General features: G+C 46.0%; 1 protein-coding gene across 2 annotated transcripts in view; it reads left to right on the plus strand.

Moving 5' to 3' along the window:
* The window catches only part of CAPZB (capping actin protein of muscle Z-line subunit beta), a 129,618-nt gene that overhangs the window by 53,398 nt on the left and 56,491 nt on the right, over positions 1-19,729 (plus strand). For both annotated transcript variants that reach the window (XM_059690998.1, XM_059690999.1), the window contains exon 2: positions 9,625-9,714. In XM_059690998.1, coding sequence (XP_059546981.1) covers positions 9,625-9,714 — 90 coding nt within the window. The remainder of the gene's footprint in view (positions 1-9,624; positions 9,715-19,729) is intronic.

Here is a 19,729-nt window from a genome sequence, read left to right on the forward strand (position 1 = left end):
CGGTTGGAAATTCTCATTGCTGGGTGGGGTGTTGCGGTAGTTTGGGGACTCTGCTAGAGCAGTCCCATTTGTCTGGCTTCGGTGGCCTCAGATGGGCTTGGGAACACCAGTAAATAGGGAGAAGGTGAACGGGTGGAAGTATTTCTTGGTGCCATCCTGGCCTGGAGAGATGGGTCAGAGGGCTTCTGAAAGAAAGTTGAACAAGGAGAGAACAGTACAGAACAGAACAGAAACAAAGGGAAGAACTTGGTCAGCTCTTACTCTTTTCTGCCCAGAAGGTTCTTGCCCTTCCTCTCCTTTTGGCTGTAGGGGCTCCATTAGTCCCATGCACTCCCTCGTGGACAGGGCAGGGCACAGTGTGGGGTGAGAGTTGTGGAAGTCTGCCCTTCTTTGTTGGTGCTTAATGACTTGGAAACTGAAATAACACCCCGCCTACCTTTCTAGAGACTCCTGGCAGCCTAAATGGAAAACCTGCGTCAAATGAGCAAAATATCAGGAGGAAAGGGCCCTTGAGCACCCAGCATCGTTTATGTGAACAGCCTAGCAGATAAGCCATATGCTTTTCACTCAGGGAGAGTCCTGCCATTTATGGCGGTTGGACTGGAGGGACCCCTTTCGGGTCAGACACTGTGCCAGACGCATTACCTCATTCTCAGTGGCCCAGCAAGGTGGAGAGTGTTGTTAGGCCTGTGTTTTAAAGTTTTAAAAACAGAGGCTCCAAGGGATTAAGTGGTGACTTGCTTAGTCCCACCCTGCAGGGTGAGTGGGAGAATAAGAATTTTTATGATTAGATCACATCTGTGCCTTTTGAGTGTTAGACTTTGAGAAAGGGATGAAAGCTGTGCGCCCTTAACCTTGAATAAATATGTGCGTGCGCGCACGCGCGCACACACACACACCACCTTCACACGCTATCAGGGTGCTGACAAATGTGGGGTTGTGATGCTGGTCCCCAAGTTATGTGAGGAACCTACAATTTATTTCTTCTCACAAAGTCCTTTCTTTTTTTAAAGAATAGTTTTCTCATTTCAGAACTCATAGTAGATTAGAAGCAACATATTAGATGAGGAGTGTAGCTGACAGCCTGACAGGCAGAAAGGTTTAAGAAGCAGGTACAAGGCCATGTCCCAGGATGCATGATCTGGAAAGTCACTGGGAGGAGTTCCCAGCTCCTCAGTGATAATGGAATAGCTGGCATGTCAGTCGTTCTGAGTGTAGAGTGTGTTGGCATCGTCCTTCTTTCCTGCTGTTATCTTCTGCTGCCTTCTTCCTGAGGTCACGAGCCCCTGGAAGGCTGGGACCATGTCTGAACAGCTCAGTTCTGTGTCCCCAGTGCCTACCCCGACACTCACACTGTTGCTCAGTGCCTGCATCAAGTGGAAAGATAGCATGAGGCATAGTAGAAACCTCTCAACATGAAGATAGGGGTTCAAGTGTTGATTTTGCCACTGACTACATGACCTTGCACAACTTTCTCTGAACCTCGTTATTCATCTGTAAAATGAGGAGTGAGGCTTCAAGGTTTGGGTGAACTTGAAACATCCATCCAGATCAAAATTTTTTTGATCCTGGCAGAATATTTTGTAAAGCTGTGACTTGTAAAGTGAATACGTTTTCATGGTGACCAAAGTGACATCGACTCAGCCACCGCATTGTGAACTGTAAAATGGTTAATTTAATGTTGAGTGGTTTTCACCTCAATTTTTGAAAGATGACATTTGCTCAGGCATGGTGATATACAGTAGGTTAAAGGAGACTTGACCTGACACATGGTATTTCACTGTGGCTTTGATTCACTGGATAAAGGGTATTGGGTTTTCCGATGGGAACGAAAAGTCACCAGAAGGGAATGCTTGTGTTTGTGCTTGGTGAGCCATCTCCCTCTGTGTGCGGCTGTCATCACTGCGCCCCTCCCAGAAGATGCAATCAGAGGGCATTCAGTGGAAGGAACACCTTCTTTTTATTAGCACAAACTCCAGTTTTCCAGAGTGACCAACAGATGAATGGTTGTCTGGGCTGGCCAGTGAATCTTGCTCCAAATAGCCCCCAGCACAAATTGTTCCTCAGCCACATGGCAGAGAGCAGATTCAACTTTTAAACAAAGTTGCTTGTTGGGTCACAGATTATACAAGGCAAACCATGCTAAGTTAGACCCCATAAATTTGTGATAAATCAGCCTGGGCTCCAGCAAAGTTTACCTTTGTGCTGTCTGTGAAGTATTTGCTGAGCCTCTAGGGAATGTAAACCAGTAAAGGTCCCAATGAACTTGAGAACAAACTGTAAAGGCCCCGAAGCTTTGGTTGGTTGTTTATGTGTAGACAGATGCTGTTAAGTACAGATCTGCCACAACCAGTCACTAGAGCAGGCCAAGCAGGACTTTTGCTCGGAAATCCGAGCAGTCGGAGTTACTCCTTGTCCTTGAAATTACAAGCACTGTTTTTAAAAAGCACATTCATGGAGTTTCCTCAGAAAATTAAAAATGGAACTGCCATTTGACCCAGTGATCCCACTTCTAGGAACATATCCTAAAAAAACCGAAACACCAATCAAAAAGAATGTATGCAGCCCTATGTTCATAGCACAATTTACAGTGGGGAAACTGTCCCTCCTGATTCTTTGACATCCTAACAAGGACTCATTTTGTATTTTATTTTTTATTTTCCTTTGCCATATGAATCTCGACTACACCATCATTTCCTGAAGACAGCAACTTTGTTATGCTCACCATTCAACATCCAAAACAGTGCTTGTCACCTAGGAAACACTCAAATAATGACTAATTGAACGGGCAGAGGATTCCGGAGTGAAGTGAAATGGTCATTCTTTTACTATTTACCTTTCAACCTGGAAAACACCACCAGCGAAGGTGGTACTGGTAAAGTTCGTTTTCTGAAGGAGGTGTCCAGGGTCAGGGAGGATTTTGAAGGAGCCATCCCGTGCAGAGCCCTTAGTCACAGGGTGACAGGATACAAAATGAGTAGGAAGTCACTGGTTAGAAGTAACCAGGGTGGGGAATCCCAGGGGAAAATGGACCCATGAAGAAGCCCAAATCAGTGTACTATGAACTATGCCTCGTCTCTGCACCTTCTGTGTCCCATTCTTGTACACGCCGCACAGCCTTCTGATTCTTTGCTATTTTGTGGGTGGTTCCTTGAGGGTTGGAACTAGGTTTCCTTCATTGGGCCTAGTTCAGGGCCTGACTCACAGGGCTTGGCACTCAAGGCATGGTGGTTGAATTGAAACCTAGTTGCAAGCCTTCAGGGGGCTATTGAAGGGCAGGACAGGTGGGATGCTGTGGGTGCATCTGCACTTGCTGTAGGATATGGGACCCATCCAGAAGGACTCTAGCAGCTGTCTAGCCCAAATCCTAGGCCACAGGGTTGTCTCACAGACATCAAGTGACAGGGTAGACCTTGAACTTAGCTTATGAATCCCATTTCTGTCTTTGCCTGTTCTTGTTTTTATTTTTTAATTTCTTTATTGATTAAGGTATTACATATGTGTCCTTATCCCCCCATTACCCCCTGCCCCCCCCCCCCCCCCCCGGCTCATGCCTTCACCCCCCTGTTGTCTGTGTCCATTGGTTAGGCTTATATGTGTGCATACAAGTCCTTTGGTTGATCTCTCCCTCTTAGCCCCACCCTCCCCTACCTTCCCTCTGAGGTTTGACGGTCTGATCGATGCTTCTCTGTCTCTGGATCTGTTTTTGTTCATCAGTTTATGTTGTTCATTATATTCCATAAATGAGTGAGATCATGTGATATTTATCTTTCTCTGTGTTTTTATTTTTTAGTTATCTTGGAAAAAATATTTAGTGAAGTAAAACAATGAAAATGAAACAGAGTAGAGAGCCTAGAAATAAACCATTCATATGTGGTCAATTAATTTACGACAAAGGAGCCAAGAATGCACAATGGAGAAAGGCTGGTCTCATCAATAAATGGTGTTTGGAAAATTGGACAGCCATGTGCAGAAGAATGAAACTGGACCCCAGTCTTATGTCATACACAAAAATCAACTTAAGCATTTTTTTAGTTAATAATCATAAAGGAACATAACATATATGTAAGACTTAGCATCATGATATGAAACGCTCAAATCCAGCATTTTATGCAAGGTCTACATGAATATCAAATTTTATTTTCCCTTAGTGCCTTTTCCTCTTAAAACTACTTTTCTCACTCTTCTGAACTTTATATTTATCATTCCCTTGTCTTAGCTAATAAGGGGAAAAAAAGCCTTGCAATAGTCATTTAAAATACACACATACACACGTGTGTGTGTTTATATCTAAACTCTAGTTCAGTATGTCTTGTTTTTGAGCTTTATAAAAGTGGCAGCGTCCTAGCTTGCTTCCTCACTCCCACCATCAGTCTATTTCTGGGGTCACTCGTGTTGATGCATGGAGCTTAGATCATCCATGTTTTCCTCATTCTCTTGTGCCATTTCCTGTTTGGACCCCTCAGGATTTGGGATGACTCCCACACAAAGGGTTCCAGTTAACTCTAATTTTAACTTTTTACAAGCTGTCATTAAGTTTTCCCATGTTGCTTGCCTTATGGGAAGCTTTTAGTCATTTACTAATTTAATGAAAATTAGATATCCTTAACCTTAGAAATTTGTAGTGAAATATTGCCAATTAAGATTAATTGGGATTAATGCGAAATAGGAGTTAAACCACTTTGCAGCTTTCAGCTAGGTACAGAGGGCTGTCTGGAAGGAAGCCTTTACGAGTGCTGGCATGTGGGGTGAGGCTGCCATCAGCATATTGAGCTTGGCGGTCTGAACGGGCTCTGTGGAGGGTTAAAGCAGCGTCTTTTCCTGTTGACCTCCTCTGGCCAAGTTACAGCTTTTCTTTTCCTAGGTAATGCACTGCTCACCTTCTAGTTGATCCCTTCTGAATCCCAGTGTGTTCTGGATTTAAGCTTCAGTGTAGCTAGGCTTACTTTGTCTAAATTTCTATTTTAGTTCTCAGGAAGATTGTTAATATCCAAGTTAAGAATATTTCCAAAGACCAGATGTTTTTAGGAGTTGTAAATGGTCTGCGAATTAGAATTGTATGTCCAATTTTTCTGTGGCCTTAGCTTTGCTCTGAGTCTTTAGTCCCCAAAACTGATTGTTTTAAACCAAGGTTTCTCAAACTTGACTCTACTTACATATTGGGCCAGGTTGTTGGCATCTTTCCGGTGCATTGTAGGATATTTAGAAACATCCCTGGTCCCTACCCATGAGATGCCAGTAGCTTCCCCTCTCCCAGTGATGACAATCAAAATGGTCTTTAAACATTGCCAAATGTCAGTGAGGGCTTGTGGCAAGGGCAAAATCAGCCCCTGTAAAGAAACACTAGTTTACACCTTTCAAAAAAGTTTTAGGTTCACAGTAAAATTGAGCAGAAGGTACAGAGGCTGCCCATATAAACCATGTCCTCACACATGCATAGCCTCCCCTATGGGTTTGGACAAATTTCTAATGACACATATCCACCATTTATAGCAGAGGTCCTCAAACTTTTTAAATGGGGCCAGTTCACGGTCCCTCAGACATTCCACACATGTGCACTGCGGGCCCGGGACGAGTCGGCTGCTAAGCAGGACAGGCAGTGGCGGCAAAAACACCCGGCGGGCCGGATAAATGTTTTCGGCGGGCCGCAGTTTGAGGACCCCTGATTTATAATGTCATACAGAGTGGTTTCACTGCCCTGAAAACCGACTGTGCTCGTCCTATTTATCCCTGCTTCTCCTCCAACCCTTGGCAACCACTGATCTTCTTACTGTCTTTATAGTTTTGTCTGTTCCAGAATGTTATATGGTTGGAATCCCACATTATGTACCCTTTTAAGATTGATATATTAATATTTCACTTAGTAATTTACATTTAAGTTTTTTTCATGGCTTGACAGCTCATTGCTTTTTTCTTATTTTTAAATTTTACTTTCAATTACAGTTTGCATTCATTATTATTTTGTGTTAATGTCAGGTGTACAGCATAATAGTTACACAATCAAATATTTTACAGAGTGTTCCCTCTGATATTTCCAGTACCCACCTGGCACCATATATAGTTATTATAATATTACTAGAGGCCTGGTGCACAAAACTTTGTGCACTCGAGGGGGGGGGGGTCCCTCAGCCTGGCCTGTGCCCTCTCGCAGTCTGGGACCCCTCGGGAGATAACGACCTGCTGGCTTAGGCCTGCTCCCGGGTGGCAGAGAGCAGGCCCGATCCCTAGGTGCAGCCCCTGGTCGGGCTCAGAGCAGGGCCGATTGGGGAGTTGGGGCGCCGCCCCGTCATGCACAGAGCAGTGAGATTGGGAGGTTGTGATGCCACCTTCAGTCATGATCAGGGTAGGGCCGATTGGGGGGTTGGAGCACCGTCCCCTGTCACACTCAAGGCAGGGTCGATGGGGAGGTTGCGGCGCCACCCCCTGTCATGCACAGAGCAGGGCCAATCAAGGGGTTGGGGCACTGCCCCCTGTCACTCACAGAGCAGGACCCATCAGGGGGATTGGGGCTCTGTACCCTGTCATGCACAGAGTAGGGGCGATAGGGGAGTTGGGGCACCGCCCCCTGTCACACACAGAGCAGGGCCCATCAGGGGGTTGGGGCACCGCCCCCTGTCACACACAGAGCAGGGCCCATCAGGAGGTTGGGGCACCGCCCTCTATCACCCACAGAGCAGGGCCGATCAGGGGGTTGGGGCGCCGCCACTCTCACACTCAGGGAAGGGCTGATGGGGAGGTAATGGCTCTACCCGTCACACACAGAGCAGGGCCTGTGGGGGGTGGGGGGGAGCTCCGCCCTATCAGGCACAGAGCAGGGCTGCTCAGGGAGTTGGGGCGCCTTCCCCTGTCACGAACAGAGCAGGATGGATAGGGAGGTTGTTGCCCCGCCCCCTGTCACACACAGAGCCGCAGGGCGATCAGGGGGTTTGGGCACTGCCCCCTGTCACGCTGATCCCGGTGCCGGGAGGCATATTACCCTTTTACTATATAGGGTAGAGGCCTGGTGCATGGGTGGGGCTGGCTGGTTTGCCCTGAAGGGTGTCCTGGATCAGGGTGGGGGTCCCCACTGGGGTGCCTGGCCAGCCTGGGTGAGGGGATGATGGCTGTTTGCAGCTGGTCACACACCATTCAGGGTAAGGGTCCCCACTGGGGTGCCTGGCCAGTCTGGGTGAGGGGCTGAGGGCTGTTTTCGGGCTGGGAGTGACTGAAGTTCCCAACCGCTCCTTTTTTTTTCTTTTTTTTTTATTCTGAGCCAGCTTTAGCTTGAGGCTTGGCTCCAGCTCTTAGGCCGCTGTGGCTGAAAGTAGGTTTCTGGCCTTTGCATACAATGTTGCGAATCTGCTGGCTGAAGTCCCGCGGTATCTGTTACAATGTTTGAAACTGCAGGCTCAGAGGCTGCGGCGGGGAACTTTGCAGTCCTCCATTACTGAAGCAAGCAAGCCTCATGTTAGTTTCAAGCTGCCTGGCTGCTGGCCGCCATCTTGGCTGACAGTTAATTTGCATATCTCGCTGATTAGCCAATGAAAAGGGTAGCGGTCATACGCCAATTACCATGTTTCTCTTTTATTAGTGTAGATTGACATTACAAGTGTTTAATGGTATCTCATTGTTAATTTACATTTCTATGATGTTAAGCATTATTTCATGTATATTTGCCTGTATATCTTCTTTGGTGAGGTCTTTAGCTCATTAGTTTATACTTTTTAACTAGCCTACTTGAATGATTTAAGGTTTTCTATTCTTGCACAACTATGGGTTTAAACACCTACCTCCAATTTAGAGCAGTAGGAAAGGCTTTGGGGTTGGGTTGACTGAGGCGAATGTTATAAAATATTTTTTATTTTAAAACATTTAAGACATGTATTTGCACACATACAGAAACATACTGCTATGAATTAAACAGTTCACAGGTATTAACTAAATCATTGCAAGAACCCTATGAAGTGTATGCTTTCTATTTTATGAATAGAGGCTTGTAGAGACTAACAACTCTGCCCAAGGCTATAAGTTAATGAATGGCAGAATTGGGAATGGAATATGTCTCACTAGTGTCAAATCAGCTGGTCTGTGTTCTCGACCTTAGAAATGGTGTTAAAATGTCTTCCCATGCCAGCGAGCCAGACGCATGTCACCGTGGCCTTGGCTAGCATAGAAGGCATGGCACAAGTAGGAAATTCATGGTTGCTACAATGTTTCGTGAAGCAAAACAAGTGCTACAAAATTCCTGGTGTGTGTGTGTTTCTTTGCAGGTAGCCAGTGTGTTGTGGGTCCCAGAATAAATTGTCACTGATAACCATCTTGAGCGGGGGATGGGTCCCTCCCCCCCCTTTTTAAATAGCCTGCTGTATATGCCATATTAGTTACCTGAAAATGAAATTGCTTCCAGTTAACTTAATGTAATATGTCTTTGGTGAATATAAAGTAGATCCTTGTCCCTGAGCCTGTTTGAAGTTAATATATCAGGAGTGTAGAAGGTCATAGTCAAAGGTTGTATTTCATTACAGCCAAACGTGGCATTTCCAGGATTACTTTGTATATTTTATGAAGATTCCTTAGCTTCTTGATTTAGGGCTTTAAAAAAACCCTGAGATTTGCCTGCCCAGAGCAGAATCAGGATACAGATCAGATAGTGCTTCTGACCGGCAGTGTTGGGGGCTCCATCTGCCTTCTGTGTACTCCTCAGAGTCTTGACCATTTTACCTGGCCCACCTTTCTCATCTTATTTCTTGTTGGTCCTCCTGAGGTCTGGCCTTCTTGTTACAGCCCACTCTGCACTGAATTTACTTCGCACTTCACCAGTCTTGCCCCCACTTAATTGTTCCTTCTTCCTTCACCATTCACTACATATTTGCGGTGACTGGCATAGGGTGGCTCTCAGTAAATATTTGCATCATGAAATTAAATGAAGAGAGTTCTGTGAAGCACACAGGGCTGAAAGAAGGTGCTCGGTAAACGAGAGCAGTCTTTATCCTCCCGGGCCCCCTGCGCAGCAGTGGATTGCCTTGTGGCCACTTGGCCAGCTAGTGTGACCTCTTGGCTGTAAGTGGTTTGGTTCAGGTCTTTGTCTGTCTTGCAAGGGCCTGGCACCAGGGAAAATGTCCCAAGCTTTAGTGAATGACTGAAGCACTGAACCTTTGTGTGCATTTTGCTGCTTGTTCTTTGCCTGGCTTTCTCCCTGGCTTGGAGCTCATCAAGGAACCTGGCCCGGTGGTGCTACCTAATGTTACCTGTTTAAATCCAGGTTATAGCAAAGGATAGAGCTTAATCTGCTGTTCGAGCATGCGGACTGCAGAACCCATCGGGAGTTAATACATCTGCATCTCCCATGGTCTGCTGAAAAGCCAATGACCCTTTGATGTGGGTAGAACAGGGTCACTTTCTGAACTCTCTGGCCTGCTTCCCACTTCTTTGCTTGTCTTTTGGACGCCTCCACTTGAGACAGACACTGCTGTCAAAGAGAGACCAGCAGTGTCCCTCCAGGAGACGGGCCCGAGGGCCCACTGCAGGCCTGCTTGGTCTTAGCATACCCTGAGCAAGCTGAAACTGCAAAAATGTTGTTATAAGAGGGTTTTTGGTGTTTCTGTTGGCAAAACGACTTAGACACTTTTATTTCTTTTTTCACAGAGTGATCAGCAGCTGGACTGTGCCTTGGACTTAATGAGGCGCCTGCCTCCACAGCAAATTGAGAAAAACCTCAGTGACCTGATCGACCTGGTACGTGGCTTCATCTGGGGCTAGGGCTCATAATTGGTCGCTTTTGTGTACCTTTTCCCATGCAGAATTCAAAACACACAGGAAACCTGTCTCTCCAGCCAGACACCACCATGACATGCCTCCAGACAGAGAAGATGGGTTTCATAGGGTTGTCTTCATTCAGCACCCTCCCCCGTGTTAATAAGCCCAAGGCAGGAGTTCTGAAGTTGATTACAACCTGTCTCTCCCCCCCCCCCCGCTGGCTTATTTTCAGTTTCTAGAAGCTCACCTTTAGGCACGGAGAAGAGGTGGCCACACATGCAGCGAGCAGTCAGCAGTGGGTAGTGTCAGGCTTTAGTAGTCTCTCTGTCACAGTGGAAGTTCCCACGCCCAGGGAGCATGAAAATCCACCCTGGGGAATGCTTGGGTGGCTTCACTTCTAGTTTGAAACAAAAACAAGTCAGTTTTTGAAGAGAGCTCATCACATCTATTTTTTTTAATATTTAATTTTTTTTGAGGTTCAAAATCATCGGTCTTAAAATGATGCCTCAGATTAACTGTCACCATAATATTTTTTGAAATGCTCAAAAGTATTAAAAAATATCTGTGAAGCTATGGGAAATATTCAAAAAGGTAAAATAAAATAAAATCAGGCCCCTAGAGGCCAACTGAGTTACTGCATCATTTGGCCAGTGAGTTCTAGCCTTGGAACCTGAGCCCTGCATCCCAGGCCTCTGTTCTTTTCCTCTGTCCCATGTCTTCTTGAATATAATTATCAGTTGCAAATCCTGGCTCGTTGGTGAGGTTTGAAAACTTGTTCATGTGCTGTAATGTTATATTTAATTTCATTGCATGAATTCCAGAATAGTTTTACTAGGGAAAACATGTGAATTGCAGGAGACGCATGTCATTCACCAGTCAAACTCTTCATAGTGGTCTGGAAGGTCCAGAGTGAAGCTATTTTATGTTTACAGGGACACAGACTCCCAGTTTAGAGGCAGCTGTATGAGGCAGAGTGGAGCTGATTGAAGATAGCACGTGCACTTGCTATCTTTTGTGTGTAATAATTCAGGAAGTGGAAAGAAGGAGGTTTCTTGAGGTAAATGATCCAGACAAGAAAGCCAGCTATATAGGTGCTTGTGATGGCGGTGAAGAGGAAAATGGACAATATGGTGGGTCCTGTTGGACAAGTACATTCTTTAGATGAGTATTAAAGAAAGAAGGTTGAATGTGATACAGATAAACCTTCTATGTGTTCAGAATCGGGGATCACAAACCAAGAGCCAGGGAGGTGACATAAAACACTGAAGTGGACTTCATGTAGACAAGGGGTCTGGCTGGCAGGCTCCGTCTGAGAGCAGTGGCCTCTCTGCTCCAGGCACGTGGTGCCCTGTGGGAATATGGTGTCTGTTGCTTGTTTTCAGATTTTCCTGGAGGAGCCGTACATTTGGAGTTATATGTGATATATCCTGGTTTTTAAACATCGGCCCGAACATTGGATTGGTTAGATCTGATTTTGTGTAGAATTTGGGCATGTGTCTAGGAAATGTGAGTTGTGGGGACAGGAGTCAGAGAAAACAGTCCTTGTTGGGAAATAATGAAATATAAAGTTGGATAGGTAGGAGGTGTCCTTGAAAGTCAGAAGGAGGGTTTTAATTTGATGTGGTGCTAATTGTCACCACCAGCCCCCTTACCGAGCTTTGTAGCAACACTTGTGCTAAGCAGTTTACCTGTGTGTCTGTTTAACTCTCAACAGTGCTATAAGGCAGTATTACCAGATGTAGTGTAGAAGTGCTGTATGTCTGCCTTTTTCTCGGTTGGAGGTTTTTGGTGAATCATGTGGAAGAGGCGGGCAGAGGTTGAAGGTAAGATCAGATCCCTAATTGGGTCGGCTGCAGAGGCTTCTTTTTCTTTTAAACTCAGCATGAAAGTGTGCTTAGCGGAGTTTAAGTTTAGTTTGCCAATTCAGTTATGACTGTGTTTTAGAAATAAACCAAACATAGGATGGATGATGAGCAAAATTTTCTCAGTAGCCTCTTCTTGGTGTTTAACAGGCTATTTTGTTCTTATGGCCACCGAAGTGTTTTCCTGCAGCTGTGTATTTTCTCTGTGATTCCCTCGTCATCCTTCATTTCAGAGATGTGCACGTTGCTGCTTTTATGGAAACCTGGTCGGCTGGTTCCCTTGCTGCATGTGCCACTTGTACTTGGGCTCAACAAGAAATTGCAGCATTGATGGTGAATGAAGGAGCCATCTTTCACCTTTGCCAAATACTGGGCGGGAGAGATCAGCCCTGAGGTTGAGTTTGCAGGAGGAGGCTCGAACCCTGGTTGAAGTGCCACACTGTGTCTATCCCTGATACATGATATTGTATGCAGCGTCTCATAGATTACTGTCAGAGTGCACTGCCTTTCTACATTTAACTTCGTCTTCAGTAGAATGTGGCTGGAAAGGGGATGGAGACAGGTGTAGGTTGTGGGAACGAGCTGGATACTTATATTTATGTTACCATTTCCTTGACTCTCCGTAATGTATATATGACCACTTCATCTTTTTTGGGTGATTTAGACTCTGAGGAAGAAGCCAGGGTGGTGGTGTGGCTGAGCAGCAACAGGAATCCCGATTTCTCCCGCTGGGGTAACTCTGCTGGGTACTTTGGGTCTGATCACTTACACTTAGCGACAGGTTAAATATGGTGTGTTTTCCCGGTGTGTCAAGTCTTACCTGTTTGGGGAAAACTGTTAAATAATTCATTAGTAATCTAAAGTATTAAAAAAGATGTATTGTGGAGAATAATTTAAAATTCACATAATTAAAATGTTGTGTGGCTCAGTGCTTAAGCGTCGACCTATGAACCAGGAGGTTATGGTTCGATTCCTGGTCAGGGCACATGCCCAGGTTGCTGGCTCCATCCCCAGTGTGTGGCGTGCAGAAGGCAGCCGATCAATGATTCTCTCTCATCATTGATGTTTTTATCTCTCCCTCTCCCTTCCTCTCTGGTATCAATAAAAATATATTTTTTTAAATTTTCACATAATTAAAATAAAAACACCTAGAGACTTAAAAGACATTCCTTTCTTAGAGCCAGACCACTTAGGAGTATCAGTTCACTTTTGCTGGAGAGGCACTGACTTCCCCTCACCTGTTGTCTGGAGGCCAGCCTTGGGCCCCATCTACCTGCTAAGGCTAAAAAAGAGGCCAGAATAGACTCCCATCGTCCAGAATGGCCTGGGGAATCGGTGTTCTCGTTAATTTTTTTAAATATGAAGTATGATGAATGTTCAAATGGAAATGAAGCATGACTTTTCAGCGAATTAGGATCTGGTAAAGCACGCCTCATTAAAGTTGTATTGACATGCTTCAGAAGCCACTTTTGATTAATGGTCTGCTTCAGGTCCTTGTTTTGCACTGAGGTATATAGGAGCATTTGGCCTGGTTTTGTACTGGATCCTATGACCAGTCCTAGAACTTACTTTGAATGTTTTCCTTTAATCATTGTTGTTTTCTTCTATTTTCCCTGGGAATGACAGGTGTGGTGTGTGGTGTTTTTTTTTAACCGGATTTGCAGAATTCTCTTATTCTTGTAAGAGTTGGTCTGTGCTGAGTGTACTGCTATGGCTCTGAGGTTCACTTACAGTTTTAGTTTCTTCCCAAAGCTGTAATTTCAGAAAACTCACACTGTTATGGGTCCGTCAAGCAATGTATTCGGGCCTTTGTTTCATGTAATCTGGGATCAGTCAGGTGTTTTTAAAGCCGCTAATGCGCTGCTCGGTGCAAATTGCAATCATTCCTCCCATGCTCACCTGCCTAAAATAATGAAGGGGAGGTAGTTGTTTTCAAGAAAAGTCTCCAATTTTAAGACTGACAAGAATATTAGGATTTGCCAGCATTCCCCATGAAGGGAATGGCCTCTCTCAGATGTTGGAGCCAGAGAACTGTAGGCAAATGTACCCAGTCCGCCAGTGGTCCGATTACAGTGTAGTATTAAAGAGAAATGTGGCGTGTGCTTGGCAGCTAGGCCAAGGCAGCCCAATTTATCATGCCGGATCAGCTTGCTTTTCTTCTTTTCTCTTTCCAGCATCAGAACTTTTGCTGCCTTGGGATTATAATGCTTACTCTGATTGGTGGGAAATGACCTCCTTTTGCAGATGGCCCAAACATCATTTCATTACACATTAATTCCGTTGTACTAGAGTAAAGCCCACCGAAACCCATTGTTAAGCTGATTCAAAAATACGCACAGGTCCATGTGGGCCAAGAATCCTGTGATGTTAAGATGCTCCCTTGGCTTCCTAAACGTTGACCTTCTAAGGCTTTGCTCTACACATTGGCAGCAATAGCTGGGGTATATTTTGAGCCCTGAGCTGAGGAAGGAGTTTGTTTCTGCAAATTGGCACCCAGCAGGCCCTCCATCCTTTGCCTTATTAAGAGCAAACCAAAAATAGCCCTAAATCTGTTTAACTAGGCAGAAAGTCTCTACTTGTAAATGGCCACTTCATTTTTTAATTCCTTTCTTTGCTATAGTCACCCAAAGGTCCAGCTCTTGGGTGTCCCCAGACTTTAACCAAGCAAGGGGGAGACATCAGCATTGGGAAAGCACTCAAGCCAGACTTGCAGGCTGAAGGTGAAAAGAGACATCCCGACGCTCTGACCAGGGAGGGAGTTGACAACTTGATCAGTTTTCATTTCTGTATATTCCTCTTTTCAGCAGCCAGGGTTGCCCTCCAGAAATAGAAAGGGCCAGCTGGGCACAGGGCTTGCACTGCCAGCCTCAGCAGTACCTTTACTTTGAACAGCCCGCAGAAATTGTCCACCTCTAGTCCAGGTAGCAAAGGAGCAGGAGGCCCTGACAGATCAGAAGGCTGGAGTGAACGGGGTACACTTAGGCATTGGGGCTCAGTGAGCAAGTGGGTAGAGACAAGCTTCGCTTCTAAAAACCTGCTCTTTGTGAACTCCCACTCATTATGACTGGTTGGTAAAATTAAGGCTAATAGTATATTTAATAGTTCATTAGTATTACTGATTGTCTGATTTCTGCTAAACATGGGTACTCAGATTTCAGACTCCAGTAGGTGAACCAATGAAACCTGGAAATTATTTTTCCCGTGACTGCTGTGTGGAATATGGCATCAAACTCAGCTCTGTTCCCAGGTGATGAAGACGTGCTGGCTCTTGAGGGTCTTGAAGGCCAGATGTGACGTGGTTTAGCTCAAGTGTGAGCAGCGAAACTAAGTGCATTTCCTTGCTTAGTTTCCCCATTGTTATCACCATTTAAAACAGTCTCTACCAGCATTTTTTCCTCCTTAATTTCAGACGCAACATCTAAAATGTCTTTTCCTTTCCAAAGGGGTCTTAGCCGAAGTGGGTGAAAAGTTCATGGATTCAGTGAACATTTACTGAGCACCTCTGAGTGAGGTACTGTGCTCACCCCGGGAGGAAATGCAGCCTTTATTCCTTGGCTCCCCTTTCATGGGAAAAAAAGAAAAAGATCGGGAATCCTAAAACTTGATCCCTGATAGGATAACTTCGGTTGGATTCTCTCAGCCACTTGGTCTTCACGATGACTATCGAGCTACAGAACCAAGATATTCTTTCTGTGTTTGACATCTGTGTGCCAGATACACCATTCTAGGTGCTGGGGGCGCAAGATGAGAGGCCTTCCTCCATAGTGTGTGCATTTAGTGGGGAATTCAGGGAAGATTTTTCTAGAGGAAGGAAGACTTGGCCATGGCCATGCCCTCTGTTATCTGTTGAGCAGATGCCTAGCAGGCATATTTGTCTTTGAGTGAAGGTGTTCTAGGCTCTGTGGTGGTTGTGCCCAGTCAGCACAAGCTTTGCTGTCTCTTCTGACTTCTTTCTGGCCACCTTTCACTTGGCCTCTTACTGCTCAGATTCTTTCCCCAAAGTATTCTTGACAACAGAAGGGAGCAAATATATGTGTGGACTTTTGGGGGCAAATCCAAAGTGGCTGCCTCAAGTGGATAATTTTGTTTAGTCTTTTTAAAAAATTGTGTTCCAATTCATTACATGCCCATATGCAAGAGATTTTAATATAAAAAGAATGCTTTTTCCACCAACTCAAGTTGATGCTCCAGAAAGCTGGGCCCTGTCCCCCTGGGACATGGCTTTGCTGAGGCTAATGACGCACAGCACTGGTGCACATGGCTGGTGCCTGTGGAGCCAAGCCTGCTCTGTAGCCCTGCCCGGCCAGGAGGGGTCTGTGCTGCACCCCATTTGCTGTACCTCGGGAGGTGCCCTGTGGGGTTCTGTTGGAAGTAGGGAAACTTGGCTTCCCTTCTCCCATTTGTCAGAGTTTGCCGGGAAGTGTTCTCTCCTAGGCTGGACACTGTCTCTGGAGCAGGAGCAGGGGAACGGATTGAATAATTGGTAATTATGCAACAACCCCTGCCGCCTCTGTTGGACTTGTGCTCCCCAGCTTTCCTACAGGCGACAATGCCGCAGTCCCCTTTACAAGGCAAAAAGCATTCCAGCCAAGGGCCTCCAGCAGGATTTTAATGAACTCCATTCCTTGGAAAGTTGTGGTGAGCCTTGTCATGCGAGCCTTCGCTCTCTGAATGGACTGCAGCTGTAGTGGCTACAGCCGGGAGAGCCAGAAAGCAGACCCCTGGACCGACGTTGCTGACCTGGCCCTCTGCTCCCACGCAGGTCTGCCACCAGAGGGACAGGCCTTTCATGACCCACCCTGTCGCTGAGGCGAGGACCCTGCCAGCTAATGGTGCAGTCTCTGATTTGTGTCAAGATGGCAGCTGGACAGACCATCTAAATCAGCAGTTCTCAACCTGTGGGTCGCGACCCCTTTGGGGGTCGAACAACCCTTTCACAGGGGTCGCCTAAGACCATAGGAAAACACATATATAATTACATATTGTTTTTGTGATTAATCACTATGCTTTCATTATGTTCAATTTGTAACAATGAAATTGGGGGTCACCACAACATGAGGAACTGTATTAAAGGGTCGCAGCATTAGGAAGGTTGAGAACCACTGGTCTAAATGCTGTGATTTGCTTAGAAAGAGGAAATGGGGCTTCCTGGGAAATGGCCCTCACCTGACCTGCTCCCCCAGAGATACAGCCAGAAGCTCTTCAAAGTTCTCTTACAGCAGAATAATACACCCTCATGTGAGTCCATTAAGAATGAGATGAATCGCCTCCTGCGCAAGCAGTTCAGAAAATTAAAGCATGAACCCAAATGAATGGAGGAGGAAAGTACAGGGGCCATTTAATTTGTGTGTGTTGTGTTCCTTGGGGAGCAAAGCCTGTTTCCAGGAGACTGATGAGATGTCCCCTGGTCCTGAACATTTCTAGAACAGCATGCTTCTCCTGGGGCAAGAGGGCCGTGCCGCAGAGCTCTGGGCCGAGGGCAGAACAGAGGCCAGGATGAATGGTGTCAGGCGGCTCAGAAACAGGCCCAGTAATGTCGTAACTCAGGATATAGTACAAGTGATGTTCAAATTTCACTACGAGAAAATAATTGATTATTGAATAAAACTGCCAAGACCACTAATAACTTCGAAGGAAAACGAGCCAAATATCTATTGCAAACATGTACCCATACTCCTAGTGGACTAAAGAACTAACAGTAAACGAACATAAAGGGACCAGAGGAAAACATCAGTAATATTTGATCCTGAGATGGGGGAGGCATTTGTATGACATAGAAGCCAATGTCAAAAGGAAGGCTTTGGCATATGCAAAGTTAACTTACAAGTTTAAACAAAATAAACTTCAAAGCAAAGGGCAAACTCTGGAAAACCATTTGCAGCTTATGGCAAAGAACCTATCTTCTAAAATCTTTAGAAAACACCTCTGAGGTTGTTAGTGTCATTGTCCCCACTTTAGTTCTGAACTAAAAGAGAAGCAGGGGCTTTGGCAACTTGTCCCAGGTCAGCAAGTAGTGGTGGAGCCAAGCTTTGAACCTAGGCATTCTGACGCCAGGTTTCCAACCACTGTGTGCTGTTGCCTCCATCAATAAAGAAAGGTTGGAATACGCTGCTAACAAAGAGCTCGGCATGCAGACAGGTGATTCACAGGAGGCAATGCACACAAACCTTTTTTCTCTACTTGCCAGGAAAGTGCATAGTAAAACAAGATAGGATGGTGGGAGTGTCCTTCCCTGATGCCCCTTCTTCCTGCTCAGGGGACGGACTGCATCCTCTCTGGGAGGCAACCCACCCTTTTCCTGGCTCCATAGAATTAATTTGTCAGCTCACCTTGATGTGGAGTCTCTTGAGGAACAAAGACTGAGCAATTGAGGGACTCTAACTGCTCTCTAGGAGTTTCACCATCCATATTGTCACATTAAAGGTTCTGAGAAGTCTTGCAGTTGAAAGAAAAGAACCTGTTTTCCTTTAACCCAGCATTTTTCTGAGTTACTTTCATGGAATCCACTTTGGAAAACATTGGTTCCTGGAAAGGCTCATAACCTACATGTCAAATGACCTGGACTTTAGACCCTTTTTGGCAGCGGCCTGAAGTGTGATGTTAGCCAGGTTTTAAATTTTCATAACTGGTAAAATGGCATAAAAAGAAACATAGCTTTCCCAATTGTGTTTTTCCCCCCAAAGGAGAACTGCTTCAGAAAACTTGTAGCTCCTTCAGCAGGAGGGGATCTGTGGGTGGGGAAAAGCACTGTGTGCAGTAAGCAAATCTTACAGAAAGTCAGGAAACCTGGGCTGTAGCTTTGGGCCTGCCGTTCACTTGCCACGTGATCAGCAGGTCTCTCTGGGTCTCTGTAAAGTGAGGGCCAGATGGTCTCAGTATCTGAGTTCTGCTGCCTGGACTGAAACAACATCACCATGGATACCTTTATGTTGATTTCACCACCTTCAGGATCCCCTTTTGCTGGCAGAAGTGGTATCTGTTTCTCTCAGGTCTTTGACCCTGTAACTGCCCCATAGGGTATGGATGCAGCAGAGTGGAGCAGGCTGGGGCCTCTGGCAGTTACCTGAGTCAGTCTCCAGTACCTGGGCAGAGCAAGGCTGACAGGGTCTCGAGTCCCATCTCTGTCACCTTCCAGCTTTCAGACCTCAGGCAGGTCGCTGTACCTCCCAGGGTTCCCTCCAATACACAAGATTGGGATAAGAAAACGGTATTTATTCCTGGGGCAGTCGCTAGGATTTAGGAGTGTACATAAAGTGCCAGTGTGTACGTGTAAGACAGGTGCTTAATAAACGCTAGCTGATGCTTTCATTAATTACTTTTGCAGGCTTTCTCAGGCCTGTTTGTTAACCCCTGGGTCCTGCCTGCCTAGGGGCTGTGCCCTGAGCCCCCAGGCAGCCTTCCTGACTGTGTTTTCACAGGTGGACACAGCCCCGGCCTTGCCTCTCACAGGATGGGGTTTATAACCCAGCGCAGGATTGTAGGGACTTGGTTTATTTAACCTGGAAGGGGAGATGAGAAGGCTGTCCATTGAGGCACTTTAAATGGTCATGAAACCCCCCCCTGCCTTCTCTGAACTATCAAGCTTGGGCTCCTGAACAGGAAGCTATGGGAAATGCCAGTGCCTCTTGCTCCAAAATGAGAGAGGAGGTCAGAGTCAGACGGTGGCTGCCTGGTTTCGTGACTAGTAAGGACTTTTGTCATCCCACAGATACCAAATACCGTGCTTGTGTTCTGAGCTGGCAGGGGCGGGCTCCCTGGATGGTGTGGGTTCCTGGTACTCTCTTCTGTGCGTCAGTTCCCCGAATGCATAACTGCTCCCAGGTATCCCTCGGAGTTCTTTGGAAGCCCTGAGGGAAAAGCTAAAATGGTTGGATGGTCAGACAAGTAGGAGGGGTCCTAAGGTTGATCTTACCGTCCAAGTTGTCTGACAAGCCAGCTGACACGGTAGCCTTACTCACTGGGCGTTTGACCTCATCGCTTCATTTTGGGCACTGAGAGTTGCCACACGGTCGCTGTATGTTATCCAGACAGGACACCTGTGAACTCTAAGCCCTCAGGATCCCTTTCTGTTATCCAGGCTCCTGCTTCTCGTGCTTCACTTCCATTCAGTGTTCAATAGCATTTTATCAAGA

This window comes from Myotis daubentonii, chromosome 3, assembly GCF_963259705.1.
Source record: "Myotis daubentonii chromosome 3, mMyoDau2.1, whole genome shotgun sequence".
Taxonomy (NCBI): Eukaryota; Metazoa; Chordata; class Mammalia; order Chiroptera; family Vespertilionidae; genus Myotis; species Myotis daubentonii.